This window comes from Heptranchias perlo, chromosome 4 (genome assembly GCF_035084215.1).
Source record: "Heptranchias perlo isolate sHepPer1 chromosome 4, sHepPer1.hap1, whole genome shotgun sequence".
In the NCBI taxonomy this organism is placed as follows: Eukaryota; Metazoa; Chordata; class Chondrichthyes; order Hexanchiformes; family Hexanchidae; genus Heptranchias; species Heptranchias perlo.
In genome coordinates this window covers 21,175,800-21,197,787 of record NC_090328.1, presented here as the reverse complement: position 1 = coordinate 21,197,787, position 21,988 = coordinate 21,175,800, and the positions used below count along the sequence as shown (strand labels likewise).

Below are 21,988 nucleotides of genomic sequence, written 5' to 3'. Positions count from 1 at the left end.
AGCATCCTGGTGAATCAGCACTGTACCTTCTCTATTGCTTCAACATCCTTCCTATAGTGTGAAGTCCAACTGTGGTTTTAGTTAGGTTTTATATGGATTTGCCATTGCATCTCAACTTTCATATTCTATCCCGCATGCCATAAAACCTACATTTCAGTAGATTTTTTAGGGCTTAACCGACTCATGGCGCTGGACTCAATATCTTGTCAACCTGAACCCTCAAATCCCTTGCTCCTCAACATCACCCAGATTTCCCTCATTCAAAGTAAAATTATTACATTTATTTAACCAAAATGTACCACCTCACATTTACTTGCATAGAATTTCATCGGCCACTTTTTTGCCCATTCCACCATCTTATCAAGATCCCCTTGCAGCTTCCTTTGGTCCTCAGAATTGTTTACTATGCCTTCTATTTTAGGATTGCCTGCAAATTTGGACATCACTCCCTCTCACCCTACTTCCAACTCATTGATGTACACAGTGAACAGAAGCGATACCAGAACAGAACCCTGTGGGACTTCCAACCACTCTGAGAAACTGTCCTTAACTCTTACTCTGTTTCCTTCTTTCTAAACAGTTTTTAATCCATGCTCCTTAATATTCTCCAATAGTCTCCTGTACGGTAGCTTGCCAAAGGCTTTTTGAAAGTATATGTACAACAAATCAATTGCATTTTCTCCATCCACCATATCTGTCACCTCCTTAAAAAAAACTCTGAACAGGTTTGTCAGGCATGATTTTCCTTTCTGAAACTGGTGTCAGCTACTTCTAATTATTTTCTCTTCGTCTAAATATTTAGTCATTTCCCCTTTAAAGATTCCAGAATTTTTCCTACCACAGGTGTTAAACTAACTGGCTTGTCATTACCCTGGTTAGCACCGTTTCCCTCTTAGAAAAGGGTTTTGCATTGGCCACTCTCCAGTCCTTCGGCACATATCCACTCTCAACAGAACCTTGAAATATAGGGGTAGATTTGTAACTTACTGCCTGGGTGTAAAACAGGGTGGATTGGCTGCCCATTACAGAAACCACCTGATTTTCTTTATATTGATTTCAATGATTTGCCAGGCAGCACAGTGGAGGTTATTGGCAATGCTAACAAGGGAAACATAGGGTATTAGAGGAATACGTTTCAATGGGTGGAATGGCCTTTTCTCATTCTTGACATTTTTATTCTTTTTAATCATACTTCAAGTAAAGGCGACTTTTTCCTGACATATTGGGCCGGAAATTGCGCAGAGTGGCGAACGGACGTTGCCTGCCGCTCAGAAGTAACGAGCTCACCCACAAACTTTTCGCAGGCTTCTGGGCGCCAACTTGCTTTAATTGAGAGCTGCAAGAAGAGCAGCGATTGTTCCCGGGTTTCTCTCAGCTGTAATCAGCTTGAAGCCAGCCACGCTGTGAAAACCAGGAAGTGAAGCTCGTTCACAAACCGCGCAGACTAAAAACCAGGATAAGGTTAGTAAATGTACTATAAAATTAGATAGAGAAAGCAAAATAAAGAAAGAGTAAAAGACTGAGACAAAAGAAACAGAAAGAAAAAGTAAAAAAATAAACATTTTAAATTTTTTAATTTAAAATTTATTTCTAAATGTCCAAAAACTACTAAAATTGGGAGTAATGTGAATCCACATTTTTAGAAGTTAATTTTCGGTGCCAGAGACATTGTTGGGCAGTCATTAATACTTACCAGACGGTTAAAAGTTAGTTTAGACCTGATATAACTCATCGTACCTTTTTTTCTGGCGAGATTAGTTAGTTTCCAGCTAGGCAGGAGAGCAAATTGGCTCTGGTCCATTGATTCCAGTCTGCGATATCTCTAACGTGAAGCTGTCAGATCAGCAGCGAATCAGGAAAAGCACGTTCTGGATATCCGCGTTTGACTGCACATATGCGGTCACCGGAACTTGCTCTTCGATTTACCCAATAATAACGGGGAGCGCTGTTAGGCTCACCGTTATTTTACGAGCAATTTCCTGCCCATTAAATTTCTTTTCACTAATTTCCATTTCTGATCTCTGTTCCTACATTTCTAACTTACTTCAAGTAATAATCTGGGTGTACCTTATCAATATTATCTTAATAATACCATTTAATAATAATATTTTCCATACTTCATTGAAGCCTCTCCACCTTAACTGCTTTCTTTCCAGACTGTGGATTGATTCTGATCTTTCCTCAGATCTCATCACTTTCCACTTGGGATCAGTCTGGTGACTCTTTTTTGTACCCTTTCCACTGTATGTATATCTGTTTTATGCTGCGGAGATGGATAAAATAGAGGAGATTTTCCACTTTGGATTTTTACCATTGAGTCTTATCAAAGATTGTGTCCTGTTCAAATATGCACAGGATCTGTAAGCCAGCCTCTAGTTAATTATCTTCCTGAATAGCCAGTAAAGACTCTTCATTAACAATTAACCTCACTTTTACAGCAATCTTTGCAATGAATAGTAACCACTGTCATTAATGCTCCATTAAGGAAATAAATAAACGGAACTGATCATCAGACCCAGATTAGTCACTGTCAGATATTAATAGGTATGATGAAACGGTAATAATGTGCAAGTGGGTATACATTAACTGTGTTCAGTTCAATCACTGAGCCCTAAATCTGACTAATTTGCTCGAGCAATGTTTCTTCATTACTTAATTGTTATTCATCACACATTTTTGCCACTTCATAGAAACAGATATTTTTGAGATTTTTATTTGGCAGATATTAAGCAATTTTGTTACCTGAAAATTATCAGCTAATCTTATAAGACTCCTTTTCAAGTTCATCTCTTTCCATTGTATGTACATGATTGTACCTTGCATTATGAATATCAGCCCAGATTCACTTCTGAAAATCATCTCATCTGAATCTTTTTATCACTCTCCCAGCACCAGTTTTGGCTTGCTGCTTGAAGCTTACAAGGTTGTCTCCCTTCATTTAACAGTGACACCAATAATTGAATGTTGAATTGATGCTTTTGTATGACAGATACTGCAATACTGTAATATGCAATAGATTCTGCATTACAAAAGATACTGTAATATATAATATGTGATACTGTAATATGTAATATAAACAGTAATATGACTGGTACTAGATTATATGTAATAGATACTGTAATACAAAAGGTACTGTAATGTGTAATAGATTCTGTACTGAGAGAGATATTATAATATGTAATAAAAACTGCAAAGTACTACAGAGAATGGACAGCACAGAAACAGGCCATTTGGCCCAACTGGTCCATGCCGATGTTTATGCTCCATACAAGCCTCCTTCCACTCCATTTCATCTAACCCTATCAGCATAACCTTCCATTCCTTTCTCCCTCATGTGTTTATTTAGCTTCCTCTTAAATGCACCGATGCTATTTGCCTCAACTACTCCTTCTGGTAGCGAGTTCCACATTCTTTGGGTAAAGAAGTTTCTCCTGAATTCCCTATTGGATTTATTAGTGACTATCTTATATTTATGGCCCTGAGTTTTGGTCTTTCCCATAAGTGGAAACATCTTCTCTACGTCTACCCTATCACACCCTTTCATAATCTTAAAGACTCTAGCAGGTCACCTTATTTTGTAGAGAAAAGAGCCCCAATCTGTTCAGTCTTTCCGCTCTTTGTAAAGTTTTTTTACACCGCCTCTGTATCCTTTTTATAACATGGAGACCAGAATTGTGCACAATATTGCAAGTGTGGTCGAACCAAGGTTCGATACAAGTGTAACATAACTTCTCTGCTTTTCAATTCTATCCCTCTAGAAATGAACCCCAGTGCTTTGTTAACTTTTTTTATGGCCTTATGAACCCGAGTCACTACTTTTACTAAATGGCAGGTGCTGGCATACTGCAATCGATACTGCTGTATGTAATAGATTCAGCAATGGGAATGATGCTTTCATGAGCTCAAATTCCACCATGGCAGTTGGGCAATTTGAATTCAGTTAAAAAAAATGCAAATAAAAACGCTGGTATCAGTAAAAAGTGACCATGAAGCTGCTGAATTGTGGTAAAAACCCAACTGGTTCACTAATGTCTTTAGGGAAGGAAACCTATCTAGCATATATGTGACTCCAGTCCCATACCAATGTAGTTGACTCTTAACTGCCCTCTGAAGTGGCCTAGCAAGTAAGGCCCACCACAACTTTCTCAAGTCAACTAGGGATGGGCAATACCAGCCTTGCCAGTGACATGCACATCCCAAGAATGAATTAAAAAACCTGTAATATATTGTATATTCTGTAAATGATATAATAGACAAATGTAATAAGTACTGTAATATGACATAATGCATACAGTTTTGGTCTCTTTACATAAGGAAGGATATACTTGGCTTACAGGCAGTACAACAAAGGTTCACTAGATTGATTCCTGGGATGAGAGGGTTGTCCTATGAGGCGAGATTGAGTAGAATGGGCTTATATTCTCTGGAGTTTAGAAGAATGAGAGGTGATCTCATTGAAACATATAAGATTCTGAGAGGGCTTTTTTTAAAATTCATTCATGGGATGTGGGTGTCGCTGGCAAGGCCAGCATTTATTGCCCATCCCTAATTGCCCTTGAGAAGGTGGTGGTGAACTGCCTTCTTGAACCGCTACAGTCCGTTTGGTGAAAGTTCTCCCACAGTGCTGTTAGGTAGGGAGTTCCAGGATTTTGACCCAGCGACGATGAAGGAACGGCGATATAGTTCCAAGTCGGGATGGTGTGTGACTTGGAGGGGAACGAGCGGATGGTCTTGTTCCCATGTGCCTGCTGCTCTTGTCCTTCTAGGTGGTAGAGGTCATGGGTTTGAGAGGTGCTGTCGAAGAAGCCTTGGCGAGTTGCTGCAGTGCATCCTGTGGATGGTACACACTGCAGCCACTGTGAGCCGGTGGTGGAGGGAGTGAATGTTTAGGGTGGTGGATGGGGTGCCAATCAAGCGGGCTGCTTTGTCCTGGATGGTGTCGAGCTTCTCGAGTGTTGTTGGAGCTGCACTCATCCAGGCAAGTGGAGAGTATTCCATCACACTCCTGACTTGCGTCTTGTAGATAGTGGAAAGGCTTTGGGGAGTCAGGAGGTGACTCACTTGCCGCAGAATACCCAGCCTCTGACCTGCTCTTGTAGCCACAGTATTTATGTGGCTGGTCCAGTTAAATTTCTGGTCAATGGTGACCCCCAGGATGTTGATGGTGGGGGATTCGGCGATGGTAATGCCGTTGAATGTCAAGGGGAGGTGGTTAGATTCTCTCTTGTTGGAGATGGTCATTGCTTGGCACTTGTCTGGCGCGAATATTACTTGCCACTTATTAGCCCAAGCCTGGATGTTGTCCAGGTCTTGCTGCATGCGGGCAAGGACTGTTTCATTATCTGAGGGGTTGCGAATGGAACTGAACACTGTGCAATCATCACTGAACATCCCCATTTCTGACCTTATGATGGAGGGAAGGTCATTGATGAAGCAGCTGAAGATGGTTGGGCCTAGGACACTGCCCTGAGGAACTCCTGCAGCAATGTCCTGGGGCTGAGATGATTGGCCTCCAACAACCACTACCATCTTCCTTTGTGCTCGGTATGACTCCAGCTACTGGAGAGTTTTCCCCCTGATTCCCATTGACTTCAATTTTACAAGGGCTCCTTGGTGCCACACTCGGTCAAATGCTGCCTTGATGTCAAGGGCAGTTACTCTCACCTCACCTCTGGAATTCAGCTCTTTTGTCCATGTTTGGACCAAGGCTGTAATGAGGTCTGGAGCTGAGTGGTCCTGGCACAACCCAAACTGAGCATTGGTGGATGCTTGACAGGGTAGATGCTGTGAGGCTATTTTTCCTGGCTGGAGAGTCTAGAACTAGGGGGCATATTCTCATGATAAGGGGTTGGCCATTTAGGACTGAGATGAGGAGAAATTTCTTCACTCAGAGGATTGTGAATCTTTGGAATTCTCTATCCCAGAGGGCTGTGGATGCTCAGTCGTTGAGTATATTCAAGTCTGAGGTCGATAGATTCTTGGACTCTAAGAGATTCAAGGGCTATGGGGATTGGGCGGGAAAGTGAAGTTGAGGTCGAAGATCAGCCATGATCTTATTGAATGGCGGAGTAGGCTCGAGGGGCCGTATGGCCTACTCCTGCTCCTATTTCTTACGCATAATATACTGTAGCATGAAAAATAATCGATGTAATATATGCTGTAATCTAACTGTAAAACTAAAACTATTATAGACAGATATCTGTTCCATATTACCACACAGATTACAATATTTCATATTATACTGGGTTAAACCAGCTGAGAGGAGGAACAAATAGCTGATGGCACAAGGAGTTCCTTTCAAATGTTACTCAAGTGCAGCTCCTCAGAGATCAACCTAGGATCACAACTGATAGTCCCAGTAATATCCAGAGACTGGACTACCTTTTGAGCCCAGAGCTCTTCGAAGTTGCCCACCATGGCAGTCTCAAGTGACCTCACTGGAAGTTCAACAGTCTTTCAACTCCATGCTGTTGCCACTGGGGAAGCATCTCGTAGGTGCACCAGTATAGGCAAACCAACATGGAAGGCATGCACTAGGGTTTTTTTACAAGGGTAATTTTTAGTTCTCAATCATCACTGTAAACAAACTTGTAATGAACCAGTTCATGGCACAGAAAGGGCCATAATTCAGCATTAAACTGCCAATGCCACTCGGACTGACGTCAAATTATGTAATAATGAAGCCTGCCGTAATTTTGATGAAAGTGCAAAATTTTTGGAGTACCCCAATCTGAATGACAAATAGGGTAACATAGACCTTATCTTTGAAACTGTACAAAAAGGTTATAACTGCAAAAATGACAGTGGATCAGATTTTGTGGACCAGGCCAGATCCTCAATGACCCGTGGACTGTTTCCCTGCAGCAAGGCAGCATCAACAACCTTTTAACAGGGTGCATTCTGCATCAAACATATATAAGGTTAACAGTTTGACTGTGCGTGAACATCTATCCAATAGCGATCATAACATGATCGAGTTCAAGGTCGTGTTTGAAAGGGAAAAAAGTGAATCAGCTGCTAAGATTCTAGACTTGGGTAAGGCCGACTTCAATGGGATGAGACAGAGACTGTCCACAGTAAACTGGGCAAATCTGTTAATGGGTAAAACGACTGATGATCAGTGGGAAATGTTTAAAGAAACATTTAACGAGATACCGAATTGGTTTATACCCCTGAGGGGCAAGAACTCTACTTGCCATAAAAAAACAGCCATGGACAACTAAAGAGGCAAGGGACAGTATAAGACATAAGGAAAGGGCATACAAAAAGGCAAAAAATGGCACAGATCCTGGTGAATGGGAAAGATACAAAGATCAACAAAGTGTCACAAAACAGATAGTAAGAGCTACTAAAAGAGAGTATGAAAAGAAACTTGCAAGAAAACCGATATGAAGAATTTTTATTGTTATGTTAGGAAAAAGAGGGTGATCAGGAGCAGTTTTGGCCCCTTAAAAACTGAAAGTGGGGATATTGTCATTGACAATAGGGAAATGGCGGACATGTTGAATAATTACATTGCGTCAGTATTTACAGTAGAAAAAGAGGATAGCATGCCGGAAATCCCAAGAAAACTAATATTGAATTGGGGACAGGGACTCGATAAAATTAACATAAGTAAAACAACAGTAATGAAGAAAATAATAGCACTAAAGAGTGACAAATCCCCAGGACCAGATGGTTTCCATCCCAGGGGTTTAAAGGAAGAAGGTGAGCACATGGCAGATGCCCTAACTATAATCTTTCAAAGTTCTCCAGATTCAGGAACTGTCCCTCTAGAATGGAAAATTGCAGATGTCACTCCGCTTTTTAAGAAAGGAGAGGGAAACCAGGGAATTATAGACCAGTTAGCCTAACATCTGTTGTGGGGAAAATGCTGGAGTCTATAATTAAGGATAGGCTGACTGAACACCTCGAGAATTTTCAGTTAATCAGAGAGAGCCAGCATGGATTTGTGAAAGGTAGGTCGTGCCTGACAAACCTGATTGAATTTTTTGAAGAGGTGACTAAAGTAGTGGAAAAGGGAATGTCAATGGATGTTATTTATATGGACTTCCATTTGATAAAGTCCCACATAAGAGACTGTTAGCTAAGATAGAAGCCCATGGAATCGAGGGAAAAGTACGGACTTGGTTAGGAAGTTGGCTGAGCGAAAGGCGACAGAGAGTAGGGATAATGGGCAGGTACTCACATTGCCAGGATGTGACTAGTGGAGTCCCGCAGAAATCTGTCTTGGGGCCTCAATTATTCACAATATTTATTAACAACTTTGATGAAGGCATCGAAAGTCTCATATCTAAGTTTACCACAAAGATTGGTGTCATTGTAAGCAGTGTAGATGAAAACATAAAATTACAAAGGAATATTGATAGATTAGGTGAATGGGCAAAACTGTGGCAAATGGAATTCAATGTAGACAAATGTGAGGTCATCCACTTTGGATCAAAAAAGGATCGAACAGGGTACTTTCTAAATGGTAAAAAGTTTTAAACAGTGGATGTCCAAAGGGACTTAGGGGTTCAGGTACAAAGATCATTGAAGTGCCAAGAACAGGTGCAGAAAATAATCAATAAGGCTAATGGAATGCTGGCCTTTATATCTAGAGGACTAGAGTACAAGGGGGCAGAAGTTATGCTGCAGCTATACAAAACCCTGGTTAGACCGCACCTGGAGTACTGTGAGCAGTTCTGGGCACCGCACCTCCGGAAGGACATATTGGCCTTGGAGGGAGTGCAGCGTAGGTTTACTAGAATGATACCTGGACTTCAAGGGTTAAGTTACGAGGAGCGATTACACAAATTGGGGTTGTATTCTCTAGAGTTTAGAAGGTTAAGGGGTGATCTGATCGAAGTTTGTAAGATATTAAGGGGAACAGATAGAGAGAAACTATTTCCGCTGGTTGGGGATTCTAGGAGTAGGGGGCACAGTCTAAAAATTAGAGCCAGACCTTTCAGGAGTGAGATTAGAAAACATTTCTACACACAAAGGGTGGTAGAAGTTTGGAACTCTCTTCCGCAAACGGCAATTGATACTAGCTCAATTGCTAAATTTAAATCTGAGATAGATAGCTTTTTGGCAACCAAAGGGATATGAGCTAAAGGCAGGTATATGGAATTAGATCACAGATCAGCCATGATATTATCAAATGGCGGAGCAGGCTCGAGGGGCTGAATGGCCTACTCCTGTTCCTATATTCCTATGTTCCCATAAGGTATGATTTTGCACGAACTAAACAATTTACAAAAATGTTGCTTTAAATGTCTGATTGAAGAGTAGGTTTACTTCAGAAATATGGCAGTTGCACTGATTACAGCTGATATTCAGTGAGGCAATGAAGTGAAACGATTCAGAAGAAGGATGATAGAATTTACAAGACAGAAGGAGGCCATTTCGCACAGCCTGTCCATGCCAGCACTAGCTCTTTGTCTGGAGCTTTCGAATTCCATCTCCCTCCTCTGTCCCCGTGTCCTTTTATATTCTTCCTTTTCAAATATTTATTCAATTCCCTTTTAAATGATGATATTCTCCACCGCAATAGGCACGTATGGTAAAGCACTCCATGTTCCTAATAACTCTGTGTGACATAAAAATTCTTCAAACTTCCCCTACATTATTCAAGTAATGATCCAGAGACTATGCCCCATGGTTACTGATGCCTCAATTAATGGAAACAATCTTTGACTATTTCGTCTCTCAAAACCTTTCATAATTTTCAAAACCTTCATTAGATCACCTTCAACTTTCGCTTTTTGGTGGAAGAGGCCCAATTTTCAGAGGCTTTCTTTATAAAGATAACCTATTTCTGGTGTTCTAAGACCATTCTTTCTCATAATGAGGTGCCCAGAATTGCAAGTAGTACTCCAACTGTGGTCCAAACAACTTCTACACAAATTCGAAAATCCTTGTTTTTTATGTTCAATACTCCTTTGCATAAAACCAGAAATCCCTTTTCACAAGGTGATAGTTTACTTAAAGATGAGGAAGCTCATTCGACCCACCTTAATTCATCCATTCTGAACAACCCTACACTCCCCACTATTGCAACATCCAACTGTTTCTTAAATGATTCCAGGGTTCTCACCTCCATCACTGCCTGGAAGTCCATTCCAAATGTTAATCACTCTCTGCATGAAGACGACTTCCTGATATCAGTTACAGATATTAAGTTACTTCTTATTAGTTTGAACCAAAGTCCCTTTGTTTTGCTTCCACTGTTTGTTCGACTGTTTTCCTTGTTTCTCAGTGATCAGAACTGGACACAGTATTCAAGGTACAATCTGACCAGAGCACTGTACTGTTTGATCATGACATTTCCTGACTTGTCTTCTACTGTTTTGGCTATGTAGCTAAAAGAAAGAAAAGACTTACATTTATACAGCCTTTCATGCCCACCTCCGCCCCTACCGCAGTACCTCATCTGTTGCTGAAACCTCATCCATGCATTTGTCACCTCCAGATTTTTCCAATGCCTCTCTTGGCTGGCCTCCCATTCTCTACCCTCCGTAATCTTTACCTCATCCAGAACTCTGCTGCCTGTATCAGATCCAGTTCATCCATCACCCCTGTGCTTGCTGACCTACAATGGCTCCCGGATCACCAACACGTCAAATTTAAAATTCTCGTCCTCGTGTTTAAATTTCTTAATGGTCTCATCCCTCCCCATCGCTGTAACCTCCTCCAGCCCTCCAACTTCTCCTTCCCTGAACTCTCTGTTGGTCTGATTTTGGCATCTTGTGCATGTCCTTTCCCTTTGTCCCACCACTGGTGACTGTTCTTCCAGCTGCCTAGGCCCCACACTCCGGAATTGTCTCCCTAAACCCCTATGCCTCTCCGCATGCCTCTCCTCCCTTAAGACCCTTCTTAAATCCCACCTCTTTGACTAAACATTTGATCACTCCTCCTAATATCTCTTTCTTTGGCTTGGTGACCATTTTTTTTGATTACGCCTCTTGTGAAACAATTTGTTGTTAAAAATGGGATGGGGCAGAGCACATTTAAGGGAGTCTATTTGATTTTCAGATGGAAAACTAGTGGGATTCTTCCTGGCCAATAATCCTTTATTCAGAGCCCTCAGTTTGACCCAATATGCAGAAACAGGAAAATCTGCCCCCCATATATTTTAATCTCTAGCACTTGGACAACCGCCTGAGAAAATAAAAGGATATAGAATGATCATTTGTGTTTCAACGGTTTTAATTACAGTTGATAAAGCAGGCTGAGAAAGATATTAATCTTACAAGTACCTGATCTGAGAGTGCTGTTGTCAGTATTCATGTTTCTACACTTAAAAAGTTCTCTTTTAATCCACCAATAAATTCAAAAAGCAGGTGTTGTAACTTGGCCCGGCTCTCTCCGAACACTTGTAGCAATTGCAAAACCAATTTGTGTGGATTGGAGCCAGCGATGTTTCCCATTCCCACTCATTGCTACCTTGAAGGTGGTGCTGTGGGAGATTCCTTCTAAGTTCTGCTATTGTCATCTTTGAAAGTTTCCTAAACAGATATTTAAACTTGTGCTGACTTGCAGGTTCCTCTCTGATGGCAGCAAAGCTCACGTTAAATTCAGGTAGGTTTAAAAAAAGAGATCCCCTCTAGCGCAGTCCTGTTTCGTCACTATCGTCTAGTAGCTATTTCGTTCAAACCAAACTGCTTTCTGCAGAGACAAGTGAACTGAGGCAGATACAAGCTCGAACCAATAAGCACCTTCGGGGGACGGAACATAAGCTGCAGCAACTGGTGCTATCTTTTTTTCGTGCTCAGAGTATGGAGGAAAATGAGAAGTTTAAACACTGCTAAACTCTTACTTCCATTAGCCACAGGGGAATAAATTAATAAACACAAGACTGACATTTATCTACAGTTAGGAGTTTGGTATTTAACCATCATTTTTATACGCACTTACATATGTATGGAACTAAATATTAATTCTAGTCATGGCCACGTTCATTCCAAAGACTAACAATTAAAGAGCTACAGTTTGTATCTCACAGTGTGAGTAAAAAGCCCCAGGCAAACAATACAAACAGATGGTGTCAACCACCCATGTTTGATGTTAAAGACTTTTCTTTTAATTTTTTGAAGTAGCATTGACAGGCCAGAACAGAAATGTATAGACTTCATGCAAATTGACCAATTTACATGAAAAATTTGTCTAGAATAAGTTGACACTCAGGCAAAAGAATGTTACGCCGTACTGGAGAATGGATCAGTTTTAGTACAGTCAATTAGGCCAAATTATTGGCACATCGCGATTAATATTGACATCACCCCATCCCCCAACTCTCACTGAAATTCCATTTGAAATCAGCAAAGGGAAAAAAAAAGCCAAGGAAACAGCAGGGGCATTATTAACTGCAGCTCCTGCTGACGGCTGTTTCCGACACAATTTCAAAAACATGTCCCAAAGATTCGTTGGTGAAAAAAGGATGATCTGTCAACTCAGAAAAATACAAGCCAGTTATTTGTTTCTCCATTTGGAAAAGTGCTAGGCACAAAGGCAGGGGATTTAATAGCAATTTACAGAAGGCACTTACTTGGGGGGTCACGATTTGCAGCAAGAACTGGAGAATTTGAGGTTCACAATAACAAAATGTAACTCCCCTCAATCCCTATCATAAATTGGGTCGAAGGGCAACAGATAATGTAAAGTGTGGAAAGATGGGACTTCCCATGGCAAAATAGAACTGTCGTTGCTCTCCTGTGTTTGGGTAAATCCCATGCATCTGCCTGAAAATGTTGAACAAAGGATGGTGGTAGCGCCATACAAGTCACCAGTCTGACTTTTAATCCAAAGTAAATCTGCAATGGATTCTACCCAAAAATATAGTATTATCAATATTTTGGAGGAGGACTTTTGGAATATCTCTGTTCCATGGACTCCTGGTTAGATTCAGGTGAATGTTCCCAGAAACAGCACAAAAATTTGCTGGAGTTATTGTCCAACCAAGTATTGGTGAACAATCTGATTCTTACAAGAATCACATCAGATATTTTTGGGAATGGGATATTCATTATCAAATTAAAAAGCAGAACCACAAAGGTGGATTATTACCTGAGGCACGAGCAAATTGGCACAGGGTCAATCGGATCAGGGACAGGAATGCGTGGCTCAAAGATTGGTGTGGGAGAAGTGGGTTTTGATTCGTGGGGCACTGGCACCAGTACTGGGGAAAGAGAGAGCTGTTTTGTTGGGACGGACTACACCTGAACCATGCTGGGACTAGAGCTCTATCGAATCGAATAACTAGGGAGGTAGATAGGGCTTTAAACTAAATAAGGTAGGGGGAGGGTCACGGTGGAGAGAAATGACAAAGAAGCAGTGCAGGAAAGTGATTAGGGTAAGGATAACCAGATTATGTCAGGAAGGAACAGAGCGTACAAACAAAAGATAACAAATAGGGTCCGGGTAAGAAAAAATGGTAATAAGACCATAGGGCCATAGTACAGAAAAATGTTAAGATGTCAAAAAATGTTAAAAAGACAAATCTAAAGGCACTGTATCTGAATGCATGAAGCATTCATAATAAGGTAGATGAATTAACAACGCAAATAGATGTAAACGGATATGATATAATAGCAATTACAGAGACATGGCTGTAGGGTGACCAAGGCTGGGAGCTGAATATCCAAGGGTATTCGATATTTAGGAAGGACAGGCAAAAAGGAAAAGGAGGTGGGGTGGCGTTGTTAGTAAAGGATGAAATCAGAGCAATAGTGAGAAAGGATATTGGCTCAGAAAATCAAGATGTAGAATCAGTCTGGGTGGAGTTAAGAAGGACCAAGGGGCAAAAAACGCTGGTGGGAGTTGTCTATAGGCCTCCAAACAGTAGTGGTAATGTAGGGGATGGGATCAAACAGGAAATTAGAGATGCATGTAACAAGGGTACTTCAGTAATCATGGGTGACTTTAATCTGCATATAGACTGGCCAAACCAAATTAGCAATAATACTGTGGAGGATGAATTCCTGGAGTGTGTCCAAGATGGTTTTTTCGACCAGTACGTTGAGGAGCCAACCAGGGAACAGGCTATCCTAGATTGGGTATTGTGCAATGAGAAGGGTTAATTAATAATCTTGTTGTGCAGGGTCCTTTAGGGAAGAGTGACCATAACATGATAGAATTCTTCATTAAGATGGAAAGTGAAGTCGCCCAATCCGAAACAAGGGTGCTAAATCTAAACAAAGGAAACTACAAAGGTATGAGGAGTGAGTTAGCTATGATAGATTGGGAAGCTTCATTAAAAGGCATAATGGTTGATAGGCAATGGCTGACATTTAAGGAACGAATGCATGAATTGCAAAAATTATACATTCCTTTCTGGTGCAAAAACACAGAAGGAAATGCGGCCCAACCATGGCTAACAAAAGAAATTAAGGATAGTATTAGATCCAAAGAGGAGTCAGATAAAGTAGCAAGCCTGAGGATTGGGAGCAGTTTGGAATTCAGCAAAAAAGGACCAAGAGATTGATTAAGAGAGGAAAAATAGAGTATGAAAGTAAACTTGCAAGGAACATAAAAGTGGACTGTAAAAGCTTCTACAAGTATGTAAAAAGAAAAAGATTAGTGAAGACAAATGTAGGTCCCTTACAGTCAGAAATGGGAGAATTTATAACGGGGAACAGGGAAATGGCAGAGCAATTAAACAAATACTTTGGTTCTGTCTTCACGGAAGAGGACACAAATAACTTCCCAGAAATGCTAGGGAACCAAGGGACTAGTGAGAAGGAGGAATTAAAGGGCATTAGCATTAGTAAAAAAAGTGCTGGAGAAATTAATGGGACTGAAAGCAGATAAATCCCCAGGGCCTGATAATCTGCATCCCAGAGTACTAAGAGAGGTAGCCATGGAAATAGTGGATGCATTAGTTGTCATCTTCCAAAATTCTATAGATTATGGAACAGTTCCTGCAGATTGGAGGGTGGCAAATGTAACCCCACTATTTAAAAAAGAAGGGGGAGAAAACAGGGAATTACAGACTGGTTAGCCTAACATCAGTAGTAGGGAAAATGCTAGTGTCCATTATAAAGGATGTGATAACAGGACACTTAGAAAATATCAACGGGATTAGATAAAGTCAACATGGATTTATGAAAGGGAAATCATGTTTGTCAAACCTACTGGAGATTTTTGAGGATGTAACTGGCAGAATAGATAAGGGAGAACCAGTGGATGTGGTTTATTTGGATTTTCAGAAAGCCTTTGATAAAGACCTACATAATAGGTTAGTGTGCAAAATTAAAGCACATGAGATTGGGGGTAATATACTGGCATGGATTGAAAATTGGTTAACAGAAAGGAAACAGAGAGTAGGAATAAATGGGTCTTTTTCGGGGTGGCAGACCGTGACTGGTGGGGTACCGCAGGGATCAGTGCTTGGGCCTCAGCTATTCACAATATATATCAATGATTTGGATGAGGGAACCAAATGTAATATTTCCAAGTTTGCTGACGACCACAAAACTAGGTGAGATCATGAGTTGTGAGGAGGATGCAAAGAGTCTTCAAGGCGATTTAGACAAGTTGAGGGAGTGGGCAAATACATGGCAGATGCAGTATAATGTGGATAAATGTGAAGTTATCCACTTTGGAAGGAAAAACAGAAAGGCAGAGTATTATTTAAATGGTGATAAATTGGGGAATGTTGATGTACAAAGGGACCTGGGTGTCCTTGTACACCAGTCACTGAAAGCAAACATGCAGATGCAGCAGGCAAATGGTATGTTGGCCTTCATTGCAAGAGGATTTGAGTACAGGAGCAAGGATGTCTTACTGCAGTTATACAGGGCCTTGGTGAGACCACACCTGGAGTATTGTGTGCAGTTTTGGTCTCCTTACCGAAGAAAGGATTTACTTGCCGTAGAGGGAGTGCAGCGAAGGTTGACCAGGCTGATCCCTGGGATGGCAGGACTGTTGTATGAGGAGAGATTGGGTCGACTCGGTCTGTATTCACTCGCATTTAGAAGAATGAGAGGGGAACTCATTGAAACATATAAAATTCTGACAGGGTTAGACAGACTGGATGCAGGGAAGATGTTTCCCCTGGTTCGGGGGTCCAGAACGAGGGGTTACAGTCTCAGGATACAGGGTAGGACATTTAGGACTGAGATGAGGAGAAATTTCTTCACTCAGAGGGTGGTGAACCTGTGGAATTCTCTACCACAGAAGGCTGTGGAAGCCAAGTCACTGAATATATTTAAGAAAGAGATAGATAGATTTCTAGTCACAAAAGGCATCAAGGGGTATGGGGAGAGAGCGGGAATATGGTATTGAGATAGAAGATCAGCCATGATCATACTGAATGGCGGAGCAAGCCCGAAGGGCCGAATGGTCTACTCCTGCTCCTATTTTCTGTGTTTCTATGGTCAACTATATGTTTTCAAATTCTCCTTGCCCGCATGCTGTGGCACAGTTCTGCAGGTGTCGGCCACTTCTCCATTACTTCACACAAGTGGCCATTCATAATGTGTGAGCATGGACTGTGGGGGACATCACAACCGAGCATGGTCTTGTCCTCACACGCATTTTCCACCTGGAATCACTGATTAGTAATCAGAAGTGGAAACCCCTGATTATTTTTCTTCTCACTGGAGACCTGTTGTAGCACCGCTACCATTGCCCTGGTTGGGAATTGCTAACTCAGCACCAATGGATGGGGAAATCAAACCTGCTGCCTACCTGATCTATAAAGGCCCAGATCCATATTAGGCAGTGCAAATGTCGACTGGGCCATGAAGCAAGCTTGCCAATATTTGATATCATTTATAACTGTTTAATCTATGCCCCAACACCATTTCTGTTATTTAAAAAAACAGCCCCATCTCTCATGGCACAGCAAGTTTATCCAGTGAATAGTTGAGCTTTACTTCATTCTGTGCTGAGTCAGGTGATCTCAGTTGATCAGCATTAGGGGTGCTATAATTGACCTCAGCATTTCCTGGGTTAGTGAGATGAAAATTGGCTGGGATTCCCCTGATCTAATCACTATCAATCAACCCCAGCTGGAAATATGCGTGGGTGAGGAGTTTGAGCGAAGACCGCATCCAGTTTGGCGAATAGCCTACTGACAAACCAATAATGGCCTCTTGATTGAGCACTTGGTGGGCAATTGGTGCTTGTGGAATTATACCTCCCAGAAAGCAGTCAATGTCTTCAGGAGGGATGGGGAGGGGAAGGGAAGGGAGAAAATTGCTATGGGAATTGCCCATTTTTCCATCACTCCATAACGTGCACAGCAGATAGCCCATCTCCAGGATGAACTCAACAACTGTTAAGTGAAAAATCAACCAACAATGAATGAGAACTCCAACAACACTTATTCCTCGTCCTTGTGATTTATGCACCATGTGCCAAATCATTCAGCAAACATTCAATAATTCAAAACTCATTCAATAAAAACAAGGAGCCCGAGCCATTTCTTCTACTCAACTGACTGTGCAGAACATTAATGTCACAGATTGGGAACAATGATGACTGCTTCACAGGGGACATTTTCTCATTGACCAATTGACTCAATCGCACTTAAACTGGTGTAGTGGGGATCTGCTTAATGAAATGATCTGTCAAATGAGGAAATTCATTGAAACCAGGATATTCCAATTGATGGCATTTGACTACACTGTCAGGGTTCTCCCAGTTACATGCTGCTTTGATGGGAAATGTCAAGGTAACCGAACAGTGAAGAAGAGAATTAAGGACACAATGTGACAATTAAAAAAATTAAGTACACCTCCGGCAAATCATTTCAAAATATGCAGGATGCAATGTCTCTCTGCATGTTCTGAGTCCTAATGTGTTATTGATGGATCATTCAGCATTGCCGGCTGTAGTTTTGTGGAAGGAAACGGATCAGCTCTTTGCATTTGTTAATGATCCAGTTCCCCACTGTATTGAAGCATTAGAATGAAAACAGACTGCTGCTTTTATTCTGCCACCCCTCCCACCCCAGCATCACCTTTGCGTGCAGCTTAAAGGAATTAGAATTTCCCTGAGGCAAGTGTCTGTTTGAATTGCCGAAATGCACGTACATGAAAATCAATGTCATTCGATAAACATGCCAGTGTTGAAGGCATTACAGGAAGTGAGCACCAGAACAAGATCATTGAATCAAAACTTTTTCTTTTAAAAATGTTGGTTGGCTTTCCCAGCATTCAATTGGCTTGAGTAGAGGACATGCTGCTCACCAGGACAGGAAATGCAAAAGCACATATGCATTCTGGAATACCTGTCTGCTTCCTGCTACAGAGAAATATGGCTTAGATTACACTGGCCTGAAACTAATAGTGCTTTTGTCAGTCTTACAATGGAAATTTCAATTTCCATTCATACGTCTAGTAACCTAGTAATGTTTTGGGTAGGAGAAGACCATTGGTCCATCTGGCCTACTCATCCAAACTTCCTATTAGTTTCCATACCATGATTCTGGAACTAATAGCTTTGTATTCCCTTTCCGACTTGGAATTCCATGAACCCGAAACATCCATTTTCTTTCTTTCACGCCAAATCCAGCATAGTAATTTTCTACAAATTTTATATTATTAGGATTTTCCCAATGGATAATGGCTATCCAGTAGCACAAGAGGGTCCCAGGTTTGATCCCCTGTCTTATCCAGACATTAGCTGATCTCAGTACAATTGACTTGAGTGCCCCTGGATTAGAGAGAGGAAAATTGACCATTTTTCCTGCTCTTAATCACTATTCAGCGACTACTGCTGAAAGTGTGCATGTGTGGACATCAAGTGAAGACAGGATCTGGCTCAGGTATGCGCCCTTCCTCCCCCAAATCAAACAGCCTGCTGACATTTACCATCAAGTCTCACACATGTATCAGAGGACACCAGCACCCGTGGAACAATACCCAAACAAGGGGTGAACGTCTTTCACAGACGGTGGGGCGGGGGGAAGGGAGGAGAAAACCGACCAGAAATAAAATCTTACTCTTAAAATGTGATGGTAATATTAATGTGCAGTGGGGTGACACGGTGATGTAGTGCGCTGGACTTCCAACATGTTGAGCCTGGGATTTAGACGGCTGAAAGTCATGGAGTGGTAGGCCACAGATGGCTGGAGCAGTGATAATCCACGTAGGGAAAATATTTTAGGGGCTTGAAAGGTGGCAGGACAAGTTGAGACGGCTGTTAAAAAAACGTATGGGGTCCTGGGCTTTATTAACAGAGACACAGAGTACAAAAGCAAGGAAGTTATGCTAAATTTTTATAAAACACTAGTTGGGTCTCAGCTGGAGTATTGTGTTCAGTTCTGGGAACAACACTTTAGGAAGGACGTCAAGGCCTTAGAGAGGATGCAGAAGAGATTTACTAGAAAGGTACCAGGGATGAGGGACTTCAGTTCTGTAGAGAGGTTGGAGAAGCTGGGGTTGTTTTCCTTAGAACAGAGAAGGTTAAGGGGAGATTTGACAGAGGTATTCAAATCATGAATGGTTTTGATATAGTAAATAAGGAGATGCTGTTTCCAGTGGCAGAAGGGTCGGTAACCAGAGGACACAGATTTAAGGTGATCGGCAAAAGAGCCAGAGGCAACATGAAGAAACATTCTTTTACGCAGTGTGTTGTTGTGATCTGGAACGCACTGCCTGAAAGGGTGGTGGAAGCAGATTCAATAGTAACTTTCAAAAGGGAATTGGATAAATACTTGAATGGAAAACATTTACAGGGCTGTGGGGTAAGAGCAGGGGAATGAGACTAATTGGATGGCTTACAGGCACGATGGGCCAAATGGCCTCCTCCAATGCTGCACCAACTATGATATCATGAAAAGCCGTATATATGAGGATTGGCTCAAAATGTAAAAATAGAGAATACAAAGTATGTGGCTGTTGTATGCAATTTGGCTGAGCTATTCAATGAACAAACTTGCTGGGCTGTTGGGAGAGCTAAAAGTGAAGATTTAACCATTTTGATTGAAGTCTCAGGTCACAATTCTCTACTCTCTTTGCAAAAGATCTTTCACTTTATTCACAGATTCAGAAATGACTGACTTTGAAGAGACATTTGTGCAAATTGAAAGGGAAAAAAATTCCAGGGTAAGTTTCTCAGAAAATAACCTCAAAAGGTCACAGTGATAACGGAGATGATTTTAAGCACCTTTACAAAATTGTTAAAATTATCATTCTTTGAATTGAATTGCCTCTGACATAACCTTTGAGCCTTCACATTTTCCTTCCATTTTCATTTTTGCTACTTACCTTATTACTTTATTAAAAGAAAGATTGCCTGCTTAAAAAAATAATACTGCTGGGCCATTAGAACTGAATATCAAGACAGTGAGACAAACAGACACTAGAGTCTTGATATAGGGATTTGCAAAGGGGGAACAGCTAAAACTTCGATGTGTCAAGATTTAAATATATGGAGATTTCTGCTCGTGGCCCATCCCACCCTCCTGGGTCTTCCACAGTTGGTCTCCTGCTTCCTCAGGCTGCCTTTATTTATACCAGGTACCTACACTTCCAAACCTGCCCTGGCTTCAATGTTGTGGTAGCCTCCTACAATACTCCAACTTCAGTGCTAGCCGCTTCTTTCTGCCTTCTGGTTAATAAGTGGAACAGTCAGCACTACCTCAATGCTGCTGGATTTGACTCAAATTTGGCAGGTCCAGTGGCGCAAGAAAAATCTGTTTTCAGCTTATTCCAAACATTGATCACTCCTTAAATAAAAAAACTTTTCCTGATATATCTGTATTAAATTTACTTACCGCTAATTTTCATTTATTTCCTGGGCTCTTATTTCCTTAACTTACTTTGACTAATTATCCAGGTGTACCTTCTCAGAGGTTAAAGGTTACATTCACAACCATTATTGCCAAAGGAAGAATTACTGTGAGTCTATAGTGCAGAATACTATGTGCAGGATAGACATCCAAATACCTGATTTTACAGGAACACATGGGGAGAAATTCCTCCCGCTGACAGTTTTACTGAAGTCCCGATTTGTTGCTTTGACAAATGTTTCCATGAAAATTAGCAGCAAGAAAATTTTCAACTTCCCCCCCCCCTCCCTCAATTCTCTTATAAAACAAATCAAATCATGTACAGGTATCAGAAACAGTATGAGTGTTACCAGTCGATATTCTCATTACTGCACCCACAGGCATTTATATAGTACAAGATGGCAGCATTTCTGTAAACGTATTTCATACTATCCTCCATCAAGGGCCTACCTATGGTGCAGTGTTCGCCGTTCCACCCCTGGTTGCATTCGCATTTGCCTTCTTTGCAGGTTCCGTGCTCCAGGCAGCGAGGGTGGCACGCTCTCTGGTCACAAGCTGTGCCTGTCCAGCCTTCCTCACAGCGGCAGGCGCCAGCGAGGCAAACGCCGTGCGTTCCGCAATCCACGGCGCAGATCTCTGTGGAACAAAAAACAGACCCAGAATAGTCAGCGCATGTTCACATTTCATCAAGGCACAGTTAATACTTGGGCGAATATGAAGATAAAAGTGCTGCATTAGTACACTGTCTGCTTCCCGAAATCAGGCTTTTAATAACCTACCATTCAACCTTGCGTGTGGCACAACTGAATGAGTAGGAGGAAAAAATTAATTGCACTCAATGTCCTTGTGTCAATAGTACCCAAACATTTAACTGTAAAAATACTTCTGTTTCATAATAGACACAGTAATTATTTCTTGCTAATTATAAACTTACATTTACAGATTTTGTAAATAGCTGGCAGAAACCCACATCGGGTTGTATGACTGCTTTCTACGCACCACTGGTTGAAGCAATCGACAGCCTGCCGAGGATCTGCTGCGCTATGTCTGAGAGTATGGAGGGTCTGCTTCCAGCTTGTGTGGCATTCTGGTGCAAGGCATCAGCACTCCGCAGACTACCATGGAGCATGTAGTCACCTCTATGGATGCTGCAGCCAGACCAACTGTACGGGAATCTGTGCCACCGTCTTTTGCAGCTTTGAACGATGTTCAAGCTGGTGCCAGTCACCCTCTGGGCTTCACCATCTCCACCGCTTTTGGAAGGCT

At 41.6% G+C, this 21,988-nt stretch overlaps 1 protein-coding gene across 9 annotated transcripts in view; it reads right to left on the bottom strand.

The window, feature by feature from the left end:
- Positions 1 to 21,988, bottom strand: part of LOC137320757 (teneurin-3) — a 736,578-nt gene that overhangs the window by 101,271 nt on the left and 613,319 nt on the right. For all 9 annotated transcript variants that reach the window (XM_067982528.1, XM_067982531.1, XM_067982534.1 and 6 more), the window contains one exon: positions 21,173 to 21,358. In XM_067982528.1, the coding sequence (XP_067838629.1) occupies positions 21,173 to 21,358 (186 nt within the window). The remainder of the gene's footprint in view (positions 1 to 21,172; positions 21,359 to 21,988) is intronic.